Below are 26,864 nucleotides of genomic sequence, written 5' to 3' on the forward strand. Positions count from 1 at the left end.
GATAAAAATGTTCCAGGCTTACAGCTTGTTACAAATTATGGGTTTTGTGGGACTTTAAAAAATTCTTTTAACATTTTCTATTACATTGAGGCTCATTATTCTTTAAACAAACAGTGAGCAACATAATAATACAGGTAAGTTCATTGAAGAATTATAGCATCAATATAATCCATTTCAAATTACTTCAAATTATAAAAGCACATCACTAACGTTCTAGAAGATATCTGGTTAAAGGAAAGGGGTATAAAATGCAGAACACCATCCAGTTTCAAAAAATAGAGTTTAATGTTTATGTGCTGTATAACAAATTAAATATATTAGTGTTTACAAAACAACTGCTAACAAATATTTCACTCACTGCAGTGATAACAGAAATAAAGTTTACATACAATGAACACTGTTTGATCCCACATTTAAAATGTAATGTTCTTTCTTTTCATACATACAGCACAGGGCATGTGTGCTAGTGGAAAAAATACAAAGCAGGGACAACAGAAACTTGCAATATTTTAAATCACAAAACTACAATTGAGGGCACAATTACTGACAGAGTATGGGTAGGCTATAAATAAAACTGCAACAAAATTCATTGGTGATTGCATATATATTGCATTGATTGTGGTGTACTAAAAAACTGAAATTATTTCATTAAGGTCATTACACTCACAAGAGGAATTTCAAAGCTTTTTGGTCTAGTCCCCTCATTTGCTAGATGCAAACCATATTTTCTGTAGGTGATAGAGTAAAGCTGATCTAATGTAATTTTCCCTTTTGATGTCTCCTTTGCATCTGGCAAGAATATTACATTTAATATGTCATACTTACTTCAGGAAATTAATTTTAAATGTTTCTAGCAAAACAAAAACTTTGAAATCACCCTTGACCGCTGGGCAGGTTTACCAAAAATGCATTTGTGTTCCTTTAACATCAGAATTTCCTCAAAAACAGTAAAGGTGAAAAAAAGCAACATTAAAATGAGGTCATTCAATTTTCTCAAACGGTGAAAGGTCATACTCCAATCAATTCCCACTCATTTAGGATTTCCGTTTTTGTGCCAACAACACAGTTTTACTTTTAAAATGTAATATTTTTAGATGCAAAAGAAAATATATTGGTTTGCATTTTAAAAAGTCAATAATTAAAAAGTACAACAACAAAACAATATCAAACACACAATTCTGAAAATATATTGCATGTGGGACTAGGAAGCCATTCAGTGCCATTGTTGGCTGCAGTATTTATCATCAACAGCCATTTCAAACCTAAAGGGTTAAATCAAAATGACACAGTAAAGGGAGGTATCTATGTAAAACCTGAAAGCATAAATAATGTTCACCTTTCAAATGAAAGAGAGTAATTACCACAAGAACGAAAACAGGGAAACCGGGCACCTTATACCCTAAATTTGTACATTGTTGAACTATTTTTAATCTTCTAACAGTATAATACTATTAACACATATGCTGAAAACCTTATGCTAATTCTAACAGCACACTTTGCATTTAGAACCAAACACTTGTGCATATTGTTTATAGGTAATCTTGTCACCAGAATTGTGATTTCTAAGCTAGTCAACACAACAGATATACAATTAACAAACCAGAAGGCAAAAGGACAAGACACCATCACTGAGATTCTCAACACCTACTATTAAGTATTGCTCTACTTGAAATATCCACATTATTGGAATTGATTTTGAAAGATAGATGGAAGAATGAAGCTGAAGTGACGTGAATCCTGGTTTCTTCTATTAAAAGTTGAAATTGTATGCAATTTCATGGGAATGTTTCCTTACTTAGGATACAAATGCCATTAATAAATATGAATTGTGCTTATATCTAATTGCCGCAGCCAAAAGCTTCAGCACATAACAGGACCCGTCCTATACTAAGAATGTAGTCTGCTTCACTTTATTATCCAGTACCTCAGACACCCCATTATAAAACTGGCATAACCCCAATAGTATTAAGTTTATACAATATGAAAGGAAACCAAAAGATATTAATATAACACTTCCACCCTAAAATCAGGAGTCAAAGTGCTGCCTGTATGTGTTTCTTTTTAGTATTTTCTGGGTTTACTCATAAAGTGTTATTGTGCCAATAATAAATATATGTACTAATCAGGACACAATTTAAAATGTATACAATGTACTAGTACTTCAAGTTAATTTTTGTGATGTACTCTGACAATGTGTATATTATTATCCTGATTGAACTAAAACAATTTACCAGCACATCAAGAACGTATGCGCACAGGATAGATTACCTTTGTTTCCAAGAAAATGTTTAGTTTATACACAGCACATTCTTAAATAACATGATATACATGACTTTCTGAAAGACATATATCTACAAACAACTGCTGTTGCATCTCGCTATACAGATGCAATGAATGAACGGCAATGAATAACTGTACAGCCAGTGAGAAGGGAACTTCTTTGCTTCTTAGAAAGCAGACTAACGATTCTAGGTGCTTTGGCAAAAAAAGATGTTTGAGGCAACATTGGTTGTTAAGGCTCTATTGTAGCTGTGCTTGCTTAGTATTTACTGATAGACACTGTGTTCTGTACAAACATTGAGAAGGAAAAAAAGAGGCTATCTGGAATCTTCTGGTTCAGATTTTATGTTTTTTTTCTCTGAGAGGTTCAGTACTCGCTGGGAGAAATCTGTGATGCCACCATTTTCTGTGGAAAACAAGAATAATAAATGTCAACAGTAGGTAACTTTAAAACTATTCTTTTATATATTACCATGTACAGTACCTGGTAAAAATATTTACCCCATTGTTGTATTACAAATTATGTATCCACTTGTTAAAGTGAATATTTTTAATCAAAACAGGAAAGCTCCAGCTAAAGACAATTACGGGTAAATGTCGAAAAACTACAAAGAAATCAAAAGCAAACTGTTGATATTCCCTAGCTGGTAGAAGTACCTTTGGCAGCAATTACAGTTATAAACACTAACTGGAAGTGATTTATCATACATTGAACACACATGTCTATTTGCAGGGGGACATTGCAGGGGGACAATGGTTAAAAAAACAGGAGAGGATAGCACTGAAAGGTGATAGGAAATATAATTATTAGATTAATAATTCCTTGATAAACAGTGTAAGAGCAGGTCACTGATGAGAATTTTATTGATAAAAATATTAACTTTTCACATTCTATTACAAACAATTAAATGGATATTACAACTAACTAATTTGTTACTGCAAGAGGCTGTTTTGAGGCTTAAGTAGGTTAAATACAATTGGAAAGAGTTCTTCAAAAGGGATTCACTGCTGAAATCCCGACCTTAGTAAAAACTAATGACAATTCAGAGACCATATATATATATCATATATTGAACGTGAACACTCCCTAAAAAACACAAACATTAAATGAGTATGGCAGGGATCTGACAAACCCTCAAAGTCATAGTTCACGCTTTGGCAGTTTTCAATGTTTCTGAGAAGGTACACACAAATTAGCCAAATTTGCCAAAAACAAATAAATCCTTCATTTTTGTAATGATGCAGTTTTTAACATTTTCAGCCTTTCTATCAAGCAAATATAAACTGAATTTAAAGGGGAAATTAAGACACTGCAAAACTCACTTAAAGGCTTCCATGAACTTCCAAACAATTCATAGATATGTTATTTAGACCAAGTAATTGTGCAGTATAACAGAAACAGCAACATGAAATGTAATGAAATAATGTTAGATTTAATTGGCCAACCCTTTTTTTGCAAATGAGTTTGTGGTATGTGACAAGAGAACAAAACGGTAGTCAGACAGCAATCCTGGTTTAAGCAGAAATCTATTCTTCCAAGCATGGGAAAATCCAGGTGGGAGTATAAAGGAGTGCCGTAACCAGTGAGGTGCATGTCTGAAATAGATTTTCAACATTGACAAAACTGGTCTAATTTAAATTCAGTGGGTGCAAAGATTTCCAAGACAGTCGATGTCAAAATGTTAAAAATATGAAAATGATCACGTTTCTACTCCTTTGTAGGCTGAATAAAAAAAAAAACAATTACTAGAGGCATCCACTGCTTGGAAGCCTTGCTATCAAATTTAGTCTTTGTAAGCTGAAAACAAACCCACCTGAAGACTGTATCTTTCCCTCGCCTGTAGAATGAAACCTTTTTAATTCACTTGACAGATGCTTGCCCAAGACTGATTCCCCTTCTGAAGCCATCTGTGACTGCATCACATGCCTTTGCTGGCTAGAGACCCTCAGGTTTAATGGTTTTTCAGCTGAAGAATAAAGAAAAGAATGCATAATTCATTTACAGTAAATGTTAATTTAGTTTTCTGCAAAGGTTATTGTTATAAAGAAAATTCCAATGGTAACTGAAATGCCTTTCTGTCACAAGCTTACCAACTAATGTTGAAAGATTATACTGTAGATCCAACCACCTAGAATGTGTGTTAAAACAAACATCAGTGGAAAGCTAACTGTGGTATTCTGCAGTCTGTTCCAGCATACCGAATTTAGTACTTCATTGCTCAGAATTTGATGGATCAATTAAGTGTGAGAAAATTTGATACAAGTTTATAAAATTGAAATGGGTATAGAGTCAGCCCCAGTGGACTATTTTTTGATTCAGCTATAAAGGATGGACACATGGTTATGAGTGGAAGCTGAAAGTGAATTTACTTAGAACAAAGAGCAGAAAATACTTTTATAATACAAAGAGTTGCAAGTATCTGGAATATGTTTCCTAATCAGGTTGTTGAGGTGCTTAATCTGAATGAATGGCTGAATACAATTTTAGATTGCTATTGCTATTTTATATTTAGTTTTCTAAACACCCAAATGTGTAAGACATGCTGAATTAATTTTTAAGAGCATTCAATTTCTTTTGCTTAACTCATAATTGATGTGCCATATATTTTGCATTCTAAGTTTCATGAGCCATCAAACTGCCTAATGACAATACCAACAGAGAAAGACACTCACTAAGGCAGGTAGATGAAAAGGAAGCACAGGACCTTCACTTTTGTTGCAGAATACTTATGTAATGCAGACACCTAAGAATAATGTGGTGGGAGGTGTAAATAGAGGTATAGCAGCTGTACAGAAATGGAAAGACCTAAACTGTTTTTCGCAGAAACATTCATAATAAAAGGCAGTGGATGCTTTACACTTAGCAGCATATACACTGCTTAGCAACTTATAGGAGATGAAAAGTAAGGCACAGACAGAAATTCACTAAATGATGTATTTCTATTGTTATAAACACATACTGTAAAGCAATATAGGATACTAACGTATTACCTCTTGTTAAAATTAACCTGATAAATTAATTCAAAGTTTAAATAACAGTTGAGGTTAAATAATTCCTAACTATATAATTTAAATAAATATTAAAACATATTAAATTCCCATTCAAAATATCTTTGCAAACTATGTACTGTAACTGACAAGAATAATGTCCTTGCAAAAACAAACACCTGATATTCAAACTCATCTAATGAAAATAATATACTATGCATGTGACATTTTTTTTATTGTCTGCTATTTTAGCTCCGTTTATCCCACTGATTAAAGTTGTTGTTTCTTAAATTCTAAGGTTGATTATTCTGACAGTAGCAGAGTAGTGCTAAGCAATTAATCAAATCCCACCCAATTTGTAAAGCATGAGATTCTGAAACCAGTAATTACATCTCAGGAACAGTTTCACTAGTGTTTCCTTTCTCTTTGAAATGAAAAATATTCAGCAAACTCATTCAAAATACAAATAAACATATGCACACACTGTACTGTATTTTAATAAATAAAGTATGAACATAATTAAAAGTTAAATTACTAATCACAGTGCTGCAAGATATCATGTGGGACATTTCCTTTCCCCACCTTCTGCCTTTACACCTACAAAAGGCTTTCAGTAATCAAGCACAAAGGAAAATGAAAGTGAAACTATACAGGAATAAAAAAACTGACTTTCAACAACATTTGACAGCAGCCCCCACACCAATAGTTTCAGACGCACTCTTCTGATATTCAGAAGAGAACCACTTCATGTTTAAAAGGTTTGTCATCACCTTGTTATTAAACTTTTTGTAATCCTCATCAAGATGGAAAGACAAATGATGAGTTAATTTTGTTAGAATGTTTTAGACACTACTGCCTACCTATATACAAATCAACAAAAAGAGAAAAAAAGATTAATAGAGATCTGTAGGGACTGATTTTGGTCTTCTACTGTCAGGCTTCTCTATTTCTGTTTCAATATCTATCTATAAATGTATAGAGCACTAGGTCCACCATATCTTAATTGTCTCAAACTATTGAGCAAAATAATACCACATTCCAGTGCTTTAACCCATGTTCTTTTTACTCCGACTAAAGAAAAGCAGGCACCTAAAGAAAACTCAGATGTTATTTCTTTTGATCAAAGATCATGCATGTTTACCTCCCTTTCAAACATAACAGTCTCTTTAAATGGAAATGGAAAACATGTTATAAGTTCCTTTCCTCAGACAATTCACTAATAAGATTGAAAATTAACTGTCACTTATATACAAGAATCAGTGTGGTACTCAGTTTTTCTTTCATAACACAGGATTTTTTATGTAGCTCTTCAGCTTTTAGGACAGTTTTGTCAATTCTAGATGACGTATGATTATGAACATACCTTGTCGATCATTGATTTTTTCAGAGGTCAGTCCGTTGGTGCTCTGTTTGTCAATGACATGTTTGAAGGCACCAGGGGGCACACGCCAGTCCAGAGCCTGCAGTCTTTCTTGGGTAGCTGCATCATGGAGGATCTCCATTTGCTTGGCTATTAATCGTTCCAGCTGTGTCTGCATTAAATGGAGGCAGTAAAAAAATTAAAAATATTCTATTACTGAACTGTCCCTCTTTCAATGTACTCAATAGTGTTCAGTCATATTCTGTCTTCCAAATGATGTAACCCAAGATCTGAGATCCTATCTGAGGAAAACTGATTGTGAGTGTGTGTTTGTACCCTGTGAGGGACTGGTGTCCAATCCAGGGTGTATCCTGCCTTGTTCCCATTGCTTGCTGGGATAAGTTCTGGCTCGCCCATGACCTTTTGCTGGATAAAACGGTTAGAAAATGGATGGATGGCCAATTTAAATGTAATTATTTTCATTCCATATTTTAATATTTTCTTGGTCTTATCATATGCTTTCCCACACAGTCTAGATGCACATGATAACTTAACACACTTAAATCACAGTTTTTTTTCTTTCAGATAGGTTTGTTTATACAAACTGCAAATTATAATTTTAACTTGTCTACATTAAATTCTATTAAAAAATAAACTGTTTTATTTAAGGCCAGTTGTATGGAAGCGTATTAGTGCCATGAAGAAACAAAAATATTGTTTATACGAGGACAATACAATGAGTTTATACAAGACAGTATTGTGTTTATACAAGAAAACGTATTGCATTTAAATGCAATAGTTAATTTGTGAACAAGGTTGCCTACTATATGAATATATTGCATTATATACAGTGGTGTGAAAAAGTGTTTGCCCCCTTCCTGATTTCTTATTTTTTTGCATGTTTGTCACACTGAAATGTTTCAGTTCATCAAACAAATTGAAATATTAGACAAATATAACACAAATAAACACAAAATGCAGTTTTTAAATGAAGGTTTTTATTATTAAGGGAAAAAAAAAATCCAAACCTCCATGGCCCTGTGTGAAAAAGTGATTGCCCCCCCTGTTAAAACATAAATCAACTGTGGTTTATCACATCTTTGGAAAGCTGAGTTCAATTTCTCTAGCCACACCCAGGCCTGATTACTGCCACACCTGTTCTCAATCAAGAAATCACTTAAATAGGACCTGCCTGACAAAGTGAAGTAGACCAAAAGATCCTCAAAAGCTAGACATCATGTTGCGATCCAAAGAAATTCAGGAACAAATGAGAAACAGAGTAATTGAGATTTATCAGTCTGGAAAAGGTTATAAAGCCATTTCTAAAGCTTTGGGACTACAGCGAACCACAGTGAGAGCCATTATCCACAAATGGCGAAAACATGGAACAGTGGTGAACCTTCCCAGGAGTGGCCGGCTGACCAAAATTACCCCAAGAGCGCAGCGATGACTCATCCAAGAGGTCACAAAAAAACCCACAACAACATCCAAAGAACTGCAGGCTTCACTTGCCTCAGTTAAGGTCAGTGTTCATGACTCCACCATAAGAAAGAGACTGGGCAAAAATGGCCTGAATGGCAGAGTTCCAAGACGAAAACCACTGCTGAGCAAAAAGAACATAAAGGCTCGTCTCAGTTTTGCCAGAAAACATCTTGATGATCCAAGACTTTTGGGAAAATACTCTGTGGACTGACGAGACAAAAGTTGAACTTTTTGGAAGGTGTGTGTCCCATTACATCTGGCGTAAAAGTAACATCATACCAACAGTAAAATATGGTGGTGGTAGTGTGATGGTCTGGGGCTGTTTTGCTGCTTCAGGACCTGGAAGACTTGCTATGGTAAATGGAACCATGAATTCTGCTGTCTACCAAAAAATCCTGAAGGAGAATGTCCGGCCATCTGTTCGTGACCTCAAGCTGAAGCGCACTTGGGTTCTGCAGCAGGACAATGATCCAAAACACACCAGCAAGTCCACCTCTGAATGGCTTAAGAAAAACAAAATGAAGACTTTGGAGTGGCCTAGTCAAAGTCCTGACCTGAATCCAGTTGAGATGTTGTGGCATGACCTTAAAAAAGCGGTTAAGGCTCAAAAACCCTCCAATGTGGCTGAATTACAACAATTCTGCAAAGATGAGTGGGCCAAAATTCCTCCACAGCGCTATAAAAGACTCATTGCCAGTTATCGCAAACGCTTGATTGCAGTTGTTGCTGCTAAGAGTGGCCCAACCAGTTATTAGGTTTAGGGGGCAATCACTTTTTCACACAGGGCCATGTAGGTTTGGATTTTTTTTTCCCCTTAATAATAAAAACCTTCATTTAAAAACTGCATTTTGTGTTTACTTGTGTTATCTTTGTCTAATATTTCAATTTGTTTGATGATCTGAAACATTTCAGTGTGACAAACATGCAAAAAAATTAAAAATCAGGAAGGGGGCAAACACTTTTTCACACCACTGTATGAAACAATATTGTTCCATTCAAAGTAGCATCGACTTTAAGAACAGTAGAATATCTTCATACTCCTCATTTAGAAAAAAAAATAATCTAAAGGAGCCAACTTTCTGTCTTTGGTATACATGAAGTACAACACCATGTCAGTAACATTCCCAGGTTAAACGCGTATTGTTTTCTGTGAAATGACATGGCTTTCCAAACATATGTTATTTATGTGAAACTGCAGAAACATTTACTATACATAGATTTTTGCCTACTCTTTAAACATTAAATGGAACGAATTTATGATGACTTGATAGTAAGACTTACATCAACTGTTATTGTTGGTGAGAGTAAACCACAAGCCAACAATATACAAACTGTATAAGAGGTTGTGTGCCATACTGGATTTCATCTTCTTTTTGTTTGGCATTACCTTATCTATTTACATTCATGTCTGTGCAAATGGACACATAAATACTTTCTTCTCCCTTCAAACTACACTTTTCCTGCATTTTGCTGTGTAATTCTAAATTCAAATGTAATTGAAGTCAGCTTACTGTAGTCTAAAAGCTTTTGAAGTTTTTGTGCTTAAAGATTTAATGAGTGACCAACAATAACAGTAACAGTAAGCCAACAGTAGGTATTAAGTCTGACTGATAAGTCATCGTAAACGTATTCCGTTCAATGTTTCAAATTTGTCAGCAAAAACACACGTATAGTACATGGGCTTTTGCCTTAAACCTACAAAGTGATATCTTGTATTTTGCTTCTAATTCATTTTAGTTGACGATATGAGTGAATGTTGCAAAAAAAGGAAAAATAAACCTGGTCACACTTAATTTGTAATACAATTCATTATATTTCCAAGTATCCATATGCCTCAGTACTGCGATGGGGATGCTTTAATGTAAAAAGACTCTTTCCCTTGGAAAAAACCGAGGTCCTGACTCTCTGTGGTCATTGAAAAACCCAGAGAAAAGAGTAAGGGTGTTACCCCAGCTTCCTTGCCAAATTTCTCATTGGTCTTTACCACTCAGGGCTTCCTTAAAAATCCCATCTATGAATTAGCATATCGATGTTCTCCGCCCCACTGAAAGCTGATTTGTGGTGAGGAGAGTACACACTATGGCTGCCGTCACATCATCCAAATGGATGCTGCACATTGGGTGTGGAGGGGAGTCCCCATTACCTATAAAGCGCTTTGAGTGGAGCATCCAGAAAAATGTTATGTACAGTAAGTGTAAGGAATTATTATTATTATTAGTAGTAGTAATTTATAATAACAACACCCCAACTTAAATCTTTTGCTGTTTGACCATGGATTGGACTATGCTCTCTGGCTCTGTATTGCTTGCCTGTATCCAGCTGCTTGCTCGTCAGTCTGCCTGTCTTTTCACAATCACCTACTCGCCTGCCTGCTTATACTCTGCTGCCTGCTCTTCAGTCTGCATGCATTAGGATTCATCATCAGTCTAGACTGCTGCACTCCTTCAGGTTCTACAGTGGTTATTACATCTCACCTATGAGATGTACAAAGTTCTGTTGCATCCATTCTTTAACATCATCTAAGCCATGTGACAACGCTGACAATGCTGGATTGACATTGGCTTTCATTACATTTTGGAGAGCACTTTAATTGACTAAAAAGTGTCATAGAGAATATCATAGGCATAGAGAGGTCACATTTAGCTTTTCCCATAGAAATTAGGATGTGATATCACTTTCATGAATCCAAACGTCTCCCATCTCCTTCAAGTGAATATCCTATAATGTCTTCTCCTGCATTTGCACCAAACGTTGCAGACTGTTGTTGTTTTATTTATTGTTTGTATTTCTAAAGAATATAAAACGACAGTTTCACTGTCTTGTAACGTATAACGCAGTAACATTTGTGAAAGTTAAAATACACTTATCATTGCTAACCTAATAACATCAAGTGCACATCATATGCTCTTCATTTGCTAATCCTACAATCTATAGGAGAATCTATGTTGTAAAAGCTGTCAAATTTCTGTAATTTAATGGTGTTTAATGGAAAGGAGTTATAGGCACCATGATGGAGTGCTTCTCTACAACTTTCACTTTAAATATTTTTTTAGTCTGTATTGTTTTTTTAGCTGCCATGTATTACTGTTAATCACATATAGTCCAATACACTTCAGTGGTATATGTATTCCCCACTATCCTTGATGGAAATGGTTTGCACATAAAAGACAGGAGAGTTCTGAGACCAAGAGACTGACATCACATGCCCACTCTTCATGTGGACAAAGCTGAATGTCTTCTCTAGGCTTCTGACATTTTTGGTTTTAATTATTAAACACTCCACTGCATAACAGCGCAAATACAGCTTAGACTATTAATACTAATAATGAAATGGAGTGATTAGTGTTAATATTAATGTGTTACGATACAGTGCTTAGCCCTTTAATATCATAAAACCATATTAAGAATATAACTAATGAAGAAATAAGGGGCACAGGAAGATAAAGATTTGCCCTTTACCTTCTTTAACATGTCCAAAGCCATCTCACATCATTGAAATTAGTTTCATGGTTTTAGGTCCAATAAGAAATGGGCACAAACTGTAATCTTGTTTGGGCGAGGCCCTAAATAGCCAACTGTAATTGGTGTTCATCTAAGTACTGTGGAGTGGGGACAGAGCTTTAATGATTAATGTGGTTTGATGTAAAAAGTTAAAGTTAAAGGACAAGACATTACTAGTGTCTGTCAGTAGTGGGTTGATTTACACACATTATTGTATCTACATTATTTAAAAGGAAACAAAAACAACAGTAACAAAAACTGTCATGCTATTTGTTTTATTCACCTGGATATTTCTGCTAACAGTTTCCTCGCCTTTTGACTTTGCGTGTGCCAACTGCTCTTTCAAAGACTCCTGCCTCTGTTGTATGGTCTGCAATGCCTCCTGAATATCAAAATAACCTTCCTGAAAAACATAAAAGGGAAAAAAGAACAGCTATTATATAAACTAGAGCCAAGTATTTGTGCATAATTACTGCTGCTTCAAGCACAGGCTCAATGAATAGTGTGATGTTATATCGTGCATTCTATGATGCTTCAATCCATGCTCATTAGTTGCTTCACTGTTGATACTGACATTTACACCCTTTACAAATGCTTCAGCAATTCAATTAGTCACCAGGGATTTTAACCCTTACACTAAACCACCTGTAGAGACTGTATTAGTGAGATAAGAGCTCGTTACAGTGTGAAAATCACTCCTTGTTGTATGGCAATTGATAATGGAGTGTACTATGAATTTAACAGTTTCAAGTGGGTTTCAAGAAGTCTGGGCTGTCACTTCAACTCTAAGCAAGCCAGTTGAAAGGAATAGTATTGCTGTTGGTCCTGTTGCTTTTATGATAGGTACAGTGTGCTTTGCTAAAATACAGAATGACGTATCACATTTAGCAGTCATCAAAAGACATAAGTGAATCATACCATCTACTCGTAACCCCACTGACCCCTACCCAACCTAGCCATCCCAAAAAAAACACTGGGTTTACTGTGGTGAAAACTTTCAGTTACAAGGCCTGGGATACTGTCAGCAATTTGTTAATTAACACAGTTTGACAATGTATTAAAATAAATTATTGAGGATTTATAGAACAAAATGTAAGCATAAAATACTTGACGAATAATACCTTGATTGGGGATTTGTCCAAATATTTAAGGACTGGTCTATTCAAAATAAAAACAGTAGTTGAATTCCTAGATAAATTCAACTAGTAATAAGTAAGTAAAAACAAAAAAAATAACAGAAAGTATTAGTATTACCCATCAATAAACACATTCTTGATGATTAATCACTTTTAACTTAAGTATCTTAATTTCCAAGCAGATAGTAAAAGTGGAAGAAAGCAAATGAGAATTGCCTTTTTTAATAGGAGTTATGGTTGCCTCCAACTGAAAACGCAGTTTCAAAATGAACTCGCTTTTATTCATCTTCAAAAGCACAGATTACATAAGGCATTTTTCAACTTCTGGATATAAAATGCACAGGTATTTCTTCTTCAGCACCTTTTTATGTTAGGGAGAATATCCATTCATCCATCCATTTTCTGACCGCTTTATCCAATATAGGGAGCTAAAGCTTATCCTGAAAAGCAACTGACGCAAGGTATGATACAACCTGGACAGGACACCAGTACATCATAGGGTACACACAAACACAACACGCACACACTCACACCAGAAGCTAATTAACCTACTAGCACAATTTTGGACTTTAGGAGATAGCCGGAGCTCCTGGCAGAAACCCATGCACACAGGCAGAACATACTCTATGCACATAGAACCTAGTGCCCCACCATTGTGATGCAGCGATGATAACTACTGCACGACTGTGCTACTTATTAGGGAGCAAATGTGTTGTATTTATAAAATAATTAATCATTTTTTAATTTTAAATTTTAAAGTAGAATTTGAAATTTGAAATTCCTACATTTTTCTAATTTTTTAATTGTACTTCCTGTATATTGGTTGAAAGACTGGATCCTACTTATATATTAAAGGTATTATACAGTATCTGCATTATACCTTCAACTATACAAATACCTAATTTTTTAAAACTTGAATACCTAATTTTTTAAAATATCCTTCCCTAATTTTTACTAGTATCTTTCATCACTCCCTTTGTCTATAATATTCATCCTGACAAAAAAGTCATTAGGTAAAGTTCAAGCCAACTCATAACATCCTGGGAATAAATGGGCACAAGGAAGGACTACAGCAGTCTGTAGAATGGTATACACTCTTAAACATATCCTCCATTTGGGAATCTTATTGCAACACACCTCCTGAATTTTCAAGGTAGCTAAACCTCATTTTTAGAGTAAAAAGATTTAAATCCACTAGGTATATGATCACTTGAAAACATTCCTAGGGGATTTGTGTGCGGCATTGAAAGTTCTTCATCATGCCATGTGTAGATTGTATGGTGTTAACAGACTGTAATCCGACTGTAATCATCTGTAAATACATATTGTAATTTTTACCAGGGTGACTTGCAAAGGATTTATAAGAACAAAAAACAAAACATTAATTCTGGTTTAGGTGAGTTATGAAGTTCTCTCATTTTTAATATTCAGTCAGATTTTAATAATTTATCACCTTTTCTATCCAAAATATTAATTGTATTCTTATTTTTTATGCCTTAGCAATACTGCTTTCATTTATTGAGGGTGCTAAGTAACAAGAACTTTCAACAGATTTGTAGCTATCATTATGGTTTCTAGGATTTGTCACATCTCACCTAGGAGCCATGTACCATATGAAAAGTGTCGTATGTCACCAGAGCCCAAGAGACCACAGGGGTTGCTGTGTTGTTGAGAGAGGAGAGAGCCCTGGATGACTAACCCCCTAGTCACAGTTTTTGGCTGAAACCTGCACTGAAAGAGCTAAACATGCACTTGGGTAAGTGTCTTTACCAGCCGAGCCACTCAGTACCCAACTATATTTCTGTCAAACCAATACATAGAGTGAAACTGGTTATGGACTTGTTCATTTATTAAAATCACCTTTTTAAGGTTCACATTCACTCCTGAAAAATGATGGTGTTTTTAAATTTCCAACCAAGCATGTTAAATAGTTGCAAATACTGCCAGTCATTAATACACTTACTTCTTAACATAAATTCACAAGTATCATGCATTTGATAAGCATGACTTGATTATACATTAATATGAATGATAAAAAATTCCAATATAAATGCTTAACACTCTGCTGACTAACTCTAACCCTACACCCAACGCCCATGGTGTTTTTTTAAAAAATCTTTTAATTTTTTAAAATTAAAAAATTTTAAAGAAGGTTATGAGATATTTAATTAACGTTAATCACAGAATCAATCATCCAAAATCATTTATCACTTCCATAATAGCAAGAGATTTAAAAAACAAAGGCTCTGTCTATTAGCAATAAACAAAGCCTTAATACATCTTTTAATAGATCACACTAGCAACATAAGTTCCTGAAGAGCTCTAAATGTTTTTAATCTCTATTATCAAGTTGAAAACTAACAAAACGGTATCCTATAAAGTGAAGAAAATAGCTGCAGGAGGTGGTTAATTATACTTTATTTGTTTCCGATTCAATGTAAGACAAAAACAACCGAATCTGTTCAGCACTAAACTAAAAGCAAACACATAATTAAATCTGAATATTTGCAAAAGAGTCATGAACCAAATGGAAGAAGGGACTAATGGGTCATGAAGATTCAGTACTTCAACTTTGTTTTAACATTCATATTTTTGTTCCCCTGTTAGCCAATCAATCATCAAGTATGATTGCTCTCAGGTTTATTACATGGTTATCGGTGATTCCAAGCACACCCACTTAATGATGTCACAAGATTATGGGTAGGTGTAGTTGATCTCATTTGGGCTTTCCTTTTTGATGTGGGTGTGCAATTGGTTCTTAATGGGAGGGGAAGGGATTGGTGGTTATTGCTTTATTTCCTTTCGAAACAATTCATTTTCAAAACAATCTCTTTAATTCTTTGAGGGGAAAATATATATTTCCATTGTTTTCATTTAAGTTAAGTTTAATTAAGTTAATTAAGTATTAATTGAAAATATGTATTATTCCTGGCAATTATAACATTTGTGCAATGACTGTTTCATGATTGGTAATAATTCCAGAATAATTTAAATAATTACTTTTGAAAATATATTTCAGTTTATATAAAAAAGGTATAAATACCTTTTCATACTCCTCCTTTTCAATATTTTACTAGGCTATTGTAAAATATAGAATTTCTTCTTCTGAAGCCATTCTTTATTAGATCTGTTAGTATGGCTTGCTGCAAGAGCAATTTTCAGTTCAGCTTAAGGTCACAGACAATGGTCAGACATTCTTCTCTAGAATCTTCTTATACAATGCATAATTCATGGTTGTGCCACTGATGACAAGCTGTCCAGGTCCTAAGATAGCAATGCAACCTCAAAAAATCACACTACCACCACCGTGCTTGACAGTTGGGATGATATTATTCTGTTTAAAAGCAGTGTTTGGTTTTAATCAAACATAACTTTCTCATTGAAGCGAAAATGTTCTGCCTTTTATCTCATCCGTCCAAAGAACATTGTTTCCAGAAGCCTGATGGATCATCTATGTACTTCTTTTTCATTGTACACCATTCTTCCATGAAAACCATTCTTGTTCAGTCATTTTCCGATATCTTAGTCATTAACAGTTACATTAGGGAGACTGACCTACGGTTCCTTAGATGTTATTCTAGGGTTCTTTGTTACTTTCATGATGATTTTCTGGTTTGTTCTTTTTGGCAGGATGGGGGATCCTAGGTAGAGTGACAGTGGTCTTGAACTTTCTACATTTGCAGACTATCTGTCTAACAGTGGATTAGTGGAGTCCAAAATCCTTTGAAATAGTTTGTAGCTCTTTCCAGACTGATGACCATCAATAACATGACTTGTTTCCACAAATCTGTATGGGCGAATACCAAACTCGAAATTTTATATAGGGTGAAGCCTTCCAAACTCAGCTCCAAAATCTGCCTAATTATTAATACACCGGGTTCTAATTATTTCCTTAATTGAGCTAATGACACCTGGGGTTAACCTACTTTTTAAAATCCACTGTACCTTAATTGCTTATTGTTTAATTCATACATATTTTATTTCCAAGAGACATGGAATTGGTTGCTGTATAAAGTATTGGATATTTACATAAAGATATAGATTTTGGTTCATGAAGGGTATCGTATTAAAACAATGAAATCTCCAGATTAATCTTTGGGTTCACAAACTTTTTCTCAGCACTGTACATCTACAGTATGCTGGGCAAACGTTCGAGGTCAAATTCTTCCACAAGGGGGGTACCTTTCAAGTGGAGACGACAGCACCGAAAATGTTTGGCGCGCCCTCTCTTTAAAGCCCTGGCCAAATCCGAAGACGGTACGTACAGTTATAATTCAAACTGAATTAAAAACTACACATCCCAGTTAACATAGCGGTGCTTGGGATCCCTGCGTTTACCCAACGAAACAGGGTGGAAGATCAGTCACATGACTTTGGGGCTGAGTTTCGAAAGGTTAACCTATCGGAAACAAAGCGAAATTTACACGATAGGCTACCTCAAACTGTCAGTTACACGACTGTGTATGTTGCTTCAGCCACTTCTATTTGGCTTTTTAGTTATGGAGGTGGGGACACCCCCGCCCTTCCCTCTGGGTGCCTGACTTGTCGCCATCTTTAACCGTTCCGTGTCCGAATTGCAGTAGGGAGAGACACGTACGAAAAAAAGTTAATCCCAGCTACAATACAAATATATTTTTGTGGTAAGGGGAAGCAAAACATCAGTATTTACTGCTAGTAATCAGTGTAAGATTTATAGTTGTAATCTGAGCATAAATATAAAGTTAAAATCTTGACAAACAAAGCAATGTAGGAAATATGCACTTTTTCTGCAACAGAAATACACATAGAAAATAAAATAAATTCTTTCTGACATTTCAAATCAGGTCTCCAAAACAAACAGGAAAAATAGCATTTTCAGAGATCAATAACATTGTGTTTATGTAGAATAAGTGATTAGATTTATGAGAAATCTAATTTCTTATTCGTTTAAAGCAGTGAAATTTCAGCTTCAAAAGATCCCATCAGAGACAGCACTATCTCTGCTTGTCATAGACATTCAGGAAAGGGTGAATGAAAGAAGTCATGTCAAGTACAATAATTTGGTGATCAATAATAACAGTTATAGGACAACAAAAGATAAGAGAAAACTTATGGAGCAGGTGTTACTTTGAAATAAGCAAACAAAAAAAAAGCCATGACTAGACATAGTGCAGAAGAGGGATGCAGGAACACTTGGAAAGCTTAGATGTACAACAAAAATCACAGAAAGGTGTGTGTTACAAAAGAACATGCAAACATGAAATAGATTTGGCAGAGAGTGAGGGGCTTTTCTGGCAGGAAGAGTATGAAGGTTTGATGGGATAGAGTCAGAAAATTAGCACACATAAAAAACAGCAATTCTGTCAGAGAGCCTTATATGAATTAATAGCAAACATGGTTTCATGGAGGGCTTCTCAGATAATTGGGCATTCAGGTACATTTGCCAGGCTAAAGGATTTGTCAATATATTTTGTTATAGCAAGTCAGTTTTTTGCAACACATAAAATACATTTTTCCAAGAAATTTTAGCCTTTGTCACTAATGTAACCACTAAATAAAGGCATAAATACAGAAATCTTAAGATTTTTTTATTCAATGTTGGTAGCAGGATAAACTGTCAGGTTGAGCTAAGTGTATATTTTGTTGCAGAGTTGCTGCAAGATGTTAACAGTGAAAACAGGTATTTAGAAATGAGTCATTTCAAGAAGAAAATTTTCAGAATAATTATGAATCTAGCAGGATAGGAAAAGCACAGAAAATAGGCAGTTAGATTGATCAGATTAGTATGGAAAGCCATTTAGCAAAGATGGTGTGAGAAGAGTGACAAACTAGTATACTTTAGATCTTTTTTTCTGAACCAGGGAAAATCTGATCATGTTTCTCTATAACAATAATAAAAAACTTTATTTTATATAGCACCTTTAAAAGTAGCATCTCAAAGCAATAACGTAGGTTTAAAAACAGTTATAAAGACCACAGATTACAAAGTAAATACATATAAGACAAGAAGTAAGAAGTGCTACCGAAATCAGAAAATGAAGCAGATACAGACACTTAATAAGTCTTCTGAAAAGAAAGGTTTTTGAGGTTAGATTTAAATGCACTCAGGGTAGGTGATTCTGATATCACTGGGGATACAAATCCAGAGCTCTTGGGTGCAGCTAGAGAAGGTCCTGTCACCCACAGAATGTAGATGTTCTTGAGGACAGCTAGTAGACCAGAGTCAGACGGACAAAGGTCGCAAGGTAGTGGACAAATAATAAGCCAGATAGGTACTGAATGAGGATGAGAATTTTGAAGTTGACTCGAAACCTGATAGGTAACCAGTGCAAGGACTTGAAGACGGGCGTAATGCATCCTGATCAGGATTCTGGCTTTCAAATTCTGAACATATTGGAGATTGCTCAGTGTGGATTTAATTACCCCCAGCGAACAGGATGTGCATTTATTAATTCTAGAAAAAAAGCCTTTCTTGATTTCTCTAGTTCCTAGTTTCTCTAATTCCCTTTAAAAGAAACTTTTATTCCATAATGCAGAGTACTACATGGCCGGTATTTACACATGATATTTTGTGATTTAAACACAAGCAGTTTTTGAAGTTATTGCAGGATGTAAGACTAGAGATGTAGGTAGGAAAAAGATAATTTGGGCAAAGTTGAGGAATACACTGATAACAAGAACACTTCCTAATAGGGCTAGGCATACTTTTGACAAAATGACAGTATATGTTATAGACTGCAGAGGAAGATGATGAAGTTAACAGACTGTATGTTTACATAGATACTGAAATGAGGATTGTATTTTAGATTTTGTGTAGTTGCTAGCATTGAACTGTGTGTTGGATGCACATGAATTGAAGGAATGGGCAAACATAGCTGATGCAAACCCACATCTTAAGATGTTTATATTTAGAAGCAAGTTGTTTAAATAAACTAGGTATGGATACTGATATGCAAGAGAGGTGGAAAGGCTGTTTCCTTAAGCCAGCACTATAAAATAATTTATCCTCAGTGAGATGCTGCCATTTCATAGTGGGTTTCTAACACTGTGTATAGTTCCATCCACACAGTGCCTTTACTTCCATCCATTTTCTCATCTCTTTATCCAGTACAGAGGATTTGGATCTTATCCCAGCAAGCAACGGATGCAAGGCAGAATACATCCTGGACATTGTACCAGTCCATCACAGGACAGACAAACTGACACAAACACACACACACACACCAGGGTCAGTTTTCCCATAAGCCAATTAACCTACCAGTATGTTTTGGACTGCGAGAGGAAATCATATCACACATATGGAACCCAGAGAGAACATGCAAACTCCACACACAGGACGGCAGGAATTGAACCAAGGGCCCCAGTGCTGCAAGATAGGAAAGCTAACCATTTTGCCACCATTAGAAATGGATGGATAGCTTAGTTATCTTTCTAGTTCACAGGTTTGCAGCATAATTTAATTTTGAAAGCCACTGAGAAATCTGGTACTATTGTTGTATTTATGAAAAAAAACATCCAAAAAGCATGCTAACAACTGTGCCATCCTATTCCTTAGTTAATACATTTTATTTTTATAAACAGTTTACATTGTTAGCAAAAGATTTTGAATTATATTTTTTTAATTTTGTATTTAACTTTTTAATTTTCTGATAGTCAGATTTAGTGTATATTTGAACAATGAAAATATATTTTTACTAGATGCAGGGAAAACAGTGCTAAATTTAATATTATTGATTACTAATAGTTTATGCTAAAACCTAACTTTCTTAAATAGATGTATTTAAAACAATGAGCTAAGTGTGACATAACATTCAGAAATACAATCGAGAATAGTTTTGTAGTGTTTGTATAGATGAAAGTTTTCTAAAATGTATCACAAAATTAAAGACGATTAAAGTCTGTAATCTTTCCATGTGTAATGTCATTAGAAAGTTCAATAAGTTCCTGCTTTGTCTAACGATGGGATCAAAAAATAATCTAAGTGATGAGAAACCTGTGCTTAATGATAATCAAGGGACTTAGAATTCAAAGAAAATGATTTACGTTGTTTAATTTTTTAACACTAAGTTATAAATGCAGATGCAATTGGTGCTATTCGCACCTCGCTCTGTAGAACGGCCATTGTGTAATACTGAGCTTGCGCCCCCTCCCTCTCTCGGTGCCGCCTCCCCCTCTGATGGAGTGCAGTGGGCGGTACACTATTTTCAGAGCCTCTGATTGGGGAAAAAAGACCTGCTGATCTGTCCTACATCACAGGAAGAGAAAATAATGTGATTTTTTCTGTACGAAACACATGTTGTGTTTATGAAATTCAACTATTTTAAACGTTTAATTAAGAAGTAAAAAACTTATAGCGTACGCAAAGATTCTAAGCTGATCACGAGGAAGAAAAATCACACATTTTTCTCGCATAAAAAGTGGTTATTAACATTTAAACCTGTTTTTATAGCTTTTAAAGTCATGCTATGTCTTAGTTAAGCAGGAACACATCATTGTATCTTTTTAATTTATTTTTTAAAAATTAAAAAAATAATTTCCCCAGCCTATCCTACAGACTCCTACATTAGACAATACCATATTCTTGTATTTTAAAACAAAGCATGTTTCAAACATTCTTTAATTTGTATGAACAGAGAGAGGTAACAATTATAAAATATATGCCAATATATTTGTTGTTTGTTTATTCTTAGCTTTTTTAATAACTCACCTTCTGAAGCACTTTCTGATCAAATCTGTAACCAACTGGTAATACTGCAAGGCTGTCAAAATTTGTTATAAAATCTGTAAGTGTACAAATGTGCACTTCATCTTTTCATTATAGTGGAAACCACTAAGTTTCTATCTTTGTCATATACTTACATATATATGTCACTTTCAACTGAAAGTCAAACAAATGAAGAACCTTTGCACTTGTATACAGAGACTGGGCTAAAACGGTAATTTGTGGGATGATGGAAATTTCCAAAACTGAGATTACGCTTTGCAAAATGGATTAAATAGGTCCTTAAAGAAATATAGAAAATTACAAAAAATGAGTGGAGTTTTTAGACAAATTGTGTGCATTGTATAAAATTAATAGTATGAAAACTGATTATTTTTTGTGAAAGAACAACAAATAGTAAAGATTGATAGCAGCTTAAATCAAATCCTTATTTGCTTAACTTAGTTTGCATTAGAGACTGACTGATAAGACCACCATCAAGACGAATGAAAGATAAACAAGCTCTGTTGCAGTTCATAAAGTGTGGTAAGCAATTCACATATAAATTACAATATACAATATTACAAGTCTATAAATTACAATACTGTGGTTAAGACAATATGTTTAGTGCTTCTTAAAACAACTAAATGGATACAGCCATAGACTTGTGACAATCACACACCTGCCCCATATGGTTGCCATCTCATCTCAACTAGAAAACTAGTTATTTAAGCATTGTGTGACAGTCCTTTTAAATATTAAGTGAATAGTATCAGTTTTAAGTTATTTTTGCCTGGTATCAGGGATGCATGAAATTTTAACAATTGCACCAAATAGACATTTCACCAAAGTAATGTTTAAAATTATTTTTTACACAACATGAAGGCTGCATACTACCTCTTTACGATTATACATACATATAACACATATTATCTCCAGACTTCAATACTCATGTAGAAGATGTTCGACGAACTCCAAAAAATAGGTTCAGCAATTACAGTTATAACTCAAAAGAATGCACTAAACCAAAATTTGATTCAGTGTTTCACCTTCAGGTCAAACCAATTAACAAAAATTATCAAAATATTTTTTTTCTGCAGAAGCCAGATTGGTTTCTGAGAGGTTTTAGTTTATGAAACATTGCATTGTTACCAAAGAATTTGACTTTTTATGTTCATAGAAGTTAATTAAGCAGGGTTGTGTAAATAATATTTTACTTTTAAAAGAAGACCTCCATTAAACTTGGTCTGCACCATTTACTTGACTTTAAATGACTCCTAAAAAACTCTTAATCTGTAATTCATGCGATTATAAAATACCTTCAACAGTGTTTTGGACTTGTTTCACTCACTATTTGAGCAAATTGAAACCCATACCTGTCTTGATATAAATGGTTTAAAGCAAAGAAGATCACAGTTCACCATCATTCTTAACTGGAGAATTGTACAAAGAAAGTATTAAATCCAAATTAAAACACAAAATCCAAATTAAAACAGCTTGCAGATAATAAGGTGTCTCATAAGTGCTCTGATAGACACACATTTTAACGGAAATCTCATTAAATACAGGCACAAACTCAATATTAAATATGAAGTAAATAATTTAAAGGGAAAAACATACCTCTGTCTTTATCCTTTTAGGAGATGGCTCATCTCGGTCTCCGCATCGAGATCTGGCAGAGAAAAAATTAAACTGATTATTTTGCACACATCTTACTACATTATTTATTTTATTACTACATACAACTGCAAAACAGTTTTGCTATATCACAGTTCAGGCTGCATTACAGATTAATTTATTCATGATCAACAAAACTCACAGGGTAAAACGGAAGATGTGTCTTTCTCTAATTGTGAGTTGTCTGCCACAACTACGCACAACTTTTTTAAAAACACTATTTGCTCATTTTCTAACATAAAAATGTACCATACCTTACATTAGATAGAAATAATTTGAAAAGCAAGCTCAAAGTGTTCCTGCGTCAAACAGATATGCAATAACACCACATCTTCTTCTGCTTTACATAACAATTTTTTATGTCTTATTTATCTAATGTTTTAATTCAGAATTCGAAACTAATTTTCTCGTTTTTTATTTCTGTAGAAGGTGATAATATGAAATTGTGTATGCTATATGCTAAATATATTATATCTGGCCATTTTTTCTGTTTGTACTGTTTGTATATCTGTTTATTTGTTGCTCTGTTGAAAATGTTTCAGAAATATGCACAAATTATTCTTTATAATTTTTAAAGTTCCAAAGTCCAAGCTTAACAACTTGCGCCTTCTAATAAATACATTTTTAACAGGCTGTTTTCTAAGTAAGAAAAACTTTAATTTGAGCAGTTCATGAGTATTAAAAACTAATTGTTGCACAATATTGAAAAACCCTAGATATGTTAAGGCCTTAGATGACCACCTATAGTTTTTTACTTGATATTTCTCCAATAACTTGCAATTTCATAGGCTCATTCATAATATCTTTAAAAGCATGAAATGGTTCCATTACACAATTTTTGTGTTTTTAATGCCTCTCCATATCTTTTGCAGTTTAGTAAAATGTAGAAAATAAACATAGAAACATATGTATTTCTCTTATATTGCAATGTTATATATTGAAGTGTCTTATATTGGAAATCAAGTAAAATACACAGCAAATCTGTAAATACCATTAGCAAGAATTATTATTAGCAGAAAACACTGGGCTCACAAAGCTGCAAATTCATGACACTAACGTTGCAAAATACAAATGCATAGATACAACAGTGTACATATTATTCAAATCAATAACAGTATCTAAAAATATAGTGAATACAAATATATTAATACAAAACTATAATGGATCTTAATTACATGTGATACACATCAGCATGAGATAGATGCTTACACCAATAAGGTAGTGAAATTACCTCCTCCAGCTTATAACACCTATAACACTGGAATTGCTCTTACTTGCTGGTCCTGTATGTGTACTTGTAAGTGACCTCTCGAGATATCTGGCGTGCCAACCCAAAGAGTTCATCTCTCCGTGTCAGTAGAGCATTGTCCCTCATGCACAGCTGAGCTGCAGCTTCATTCACTGTGAGCTGAAAAAAAAATCTAAAAAGTTCAATTATTTCTGAATAATTTACACAATCACACCACAGTTCTTTAGTTAAAATGAAGCATAAACAAAACTTAACAGTATTGTGGATATATATCATCAGAATAACATAATTATGGTTAACTGATAAGGAAAAGCCCTCATACAGGAACAATTCAAATCAAGATTTTACACATTTTTATTTAGTACTACTTAAAGCTTCCATCCATTATCTAAAAGCTGTTCACTTCTAGTAAAGGTCACAGTGACCTTTTTAATTCTTAATCACCAGATGTCTAATAAGTGACTTTTTAAAGTTGTCAAGAACTTACAGTATATCACCTATGAATATACAAGAAGGTAAAAAACACTGAAATAGAATAATAATCTTAGATATGCATATGACTCCATTCAATTTCTGTTTAAGAATTTATCTTTTAACATATATGTTAATTAACTTATTATATGCAGAGAGATATGTTTCTAAGTCTAATCCAGCAAGACCTATTTTCATCTTACATATTTTCATTACAGTGAAGTTTCAGTCTGATGCACTTATGAACATAGCTTTACATTTACTTTTGTGTTCTTACCAAGTATTGTACAGTAAAATATCCAATTTTTAGGCACACACTGCCATTGCCTGAAATGCCTTTGTGTTGCGCAAAATTGATCACATTGAGCTTATACTGATGAAACAAAAGAATTGTCTCACATCTGGAGTTCATCTGTTACACTTTAGCAGTAGCCTGATGCTATTCCACTTTGCTATACTAATCTATATGTATATGACACTCATCAAGAGCCCTGTCTTTGTACCTCATGCAGCGTCAAGTGCTTGCCATCTTTCCGCTTTGAGTCAAAGCGTCCATATATGGCACTATATTTTCGGATCTCTTCTTCCTTGTGTGGATCCTCATCACTCATGTCGAAGATGTGCCCGATCATCTTGGCCAATTTTTTGTTGCTCTTCAGCTGCTCCTTGACCTCAGCTGGGTCACTCTTGGTGAGCCCCTGGGCCATCCTTTCCACACACTCCAGTACTGACTGCACTGCGGCAGTATCCAGAGCCTCCAACCCTTCCCTAGGAGAAGAAGGTGAGCCCAGGTCAGCTGGTGAGAGGCTCTGCTCACTTTCAGTGGCATGACTACCAGCCCAGAAACGAGGCTCACTGCCACTCTGCATAGGCGACCCAGCTGAGGCATCAGATTTGCTGGGGTCCACACATGTGGCCGCAATACATTTGGGGATTTTGACATGTGGCTCACGTGTGTTGTTGCTGTTCCTCTCATAGCTGTTGCAGAGCAAAGTAGGAGAACCTTCTGGCAGCTTGTAGATGGGGATGCTACAGACAGGCAAAGTGGTAAGAGGCTGGTTAAAGAGAGCTGGATTGGTCACCCAGTCTCTCAGTGCCTTTTGCAATCTCCGTACATGCAGGGGCTTGCTTGCCATCCCCACCAGAGCCATAATCTCCAGAAACTCCTCCTCTCCGGCCTCACACAGCTGCTGAACATCATCACCACCCTGCTGGATGAAGGCATCGTAGTAGCACAGCAGATTTGCCCTCTGCAAGATTCGGTAGAGCTGCAACTCCCCAAGGGTTCTGGGTAAAGTCGCCGCCATACCTGATTGAGATGGATTTTATGCCTAGAAAACAACACAGGGGTGATAGTGAGGAACTTGCTAGAGTCCGCCCTGCCCCAACCCAAGAATAAGGCTGACTGCTTAATTATCCTCAGTTCCACATACCACACTCTGCCTCTGCTATGTGTAGGACTTCACACATTACAGACTCTATTTGCTAAGCAATTTTTCCTTACGTTTGCAGTTAGGAGTTCAACAGCAAATGTACAGTCAAATAATTATGACAAAAACGGGTTTTCATGTTGTAGAGGTAAGGGATTTTTATTTTGTCAGATAACAAGAGTCCTAATGTCACTCATCACCTAACCTACTATCTATCCATCACTAAACAACCCAAATGACCAGTCTCTCTAAATCATCTCCTTGTTGCTTTTCACTCATCCAACCTTCATTTGAAATTCATAAGCCTTAACTCTTTCATGCATCTTGCATATCACCTTAATTTGCTGCTATATTAAGACTCCAAATTACACTACTTTGGTGATACAAAGAAGACTACATATTACAATGCCTTAAAATCACTGTGCAGAAAAGTTTGTTCTTCTTATTTCAATAAATAATTACATAAACACATTTTCTGTGTCTATACAATCAAAGTCTCAGGATAATGAGCTTTAATTGATAAGTAGCAAAGAAATCCGTTTTTAAACACCATATGTACGGTGAGTACATGACATTCATTTCAACTGGTGTACAAGATTCTGACACATTT

The 26,864-nt window shown here is 34.9% G+C and overlaps 1 protein-coding gene across 2 annotated transcripts in view; it reads right to left on the reverse strand.

Moving 5' to 3' along the window:
• Positions 1-265: 265 nt before the first annotated feature.
• The window catches only part of nab1b (NGFI-A binding protein 1b (EGR1 binding protein 1)), a 31,296-nt gene continuing 4,697 nt past the window's right edge, over positions 266-26,864 (reverse strand). The window contains exons 2-8 of one of the 2 annotated variants that reach the window (XM_088930995.1): positions 25,328-26,155; positions 24,379-24,512; positions 23,048-23,099; positions 11,895-12,014; positions 6,632-6,800; positions 4,095-4,247; positions 266-2,686 (exon numbers count right to left, since the gene is read on the reverse strand). In XM_088930995.1, coding sequence (XP_088787121.1) covers positions 2,598-2,686; positions 4,095-4,247; positions 6,632-6,800; positions 11,895-12,014; positions 23,048-23,099; positions 24,379-24,512; positions 25,328-26,131 — 1,521 coding nt within the window. In that variant the 5' untranslated portion in view covers positions 26,132-26,155 and the 3' untranslated portion in view covers positions 266-2,597. The remainder of the gene's footprint in view (positions 2,687-4,094; positions 4,248-6,631; positions 6,801-11,894; positions 12,015-23,047; positions 23,100-24,378; positions 24,513-25,327; positions 26,156-26,864) is intronic. The other variant, XM_088930996.1, reaches the window with a different exon arrangement.

Source organism: Atractosteus spatula, chromosome 13, assembly GCF_055471065.1.
Source record: "Atractosteus spatula isolate fAtrSpa1 chromosome 13, fAtrSpa1.hap1, whole genome shotgun sequence".
In the NCBI taxonomy this organism is placed as follows: Eukaryota; Metazoa; Chordata; class Actinopteri; order Semionotiformes; family Lepisosteidae; genus Atractosteus; species Atractosteus spatula.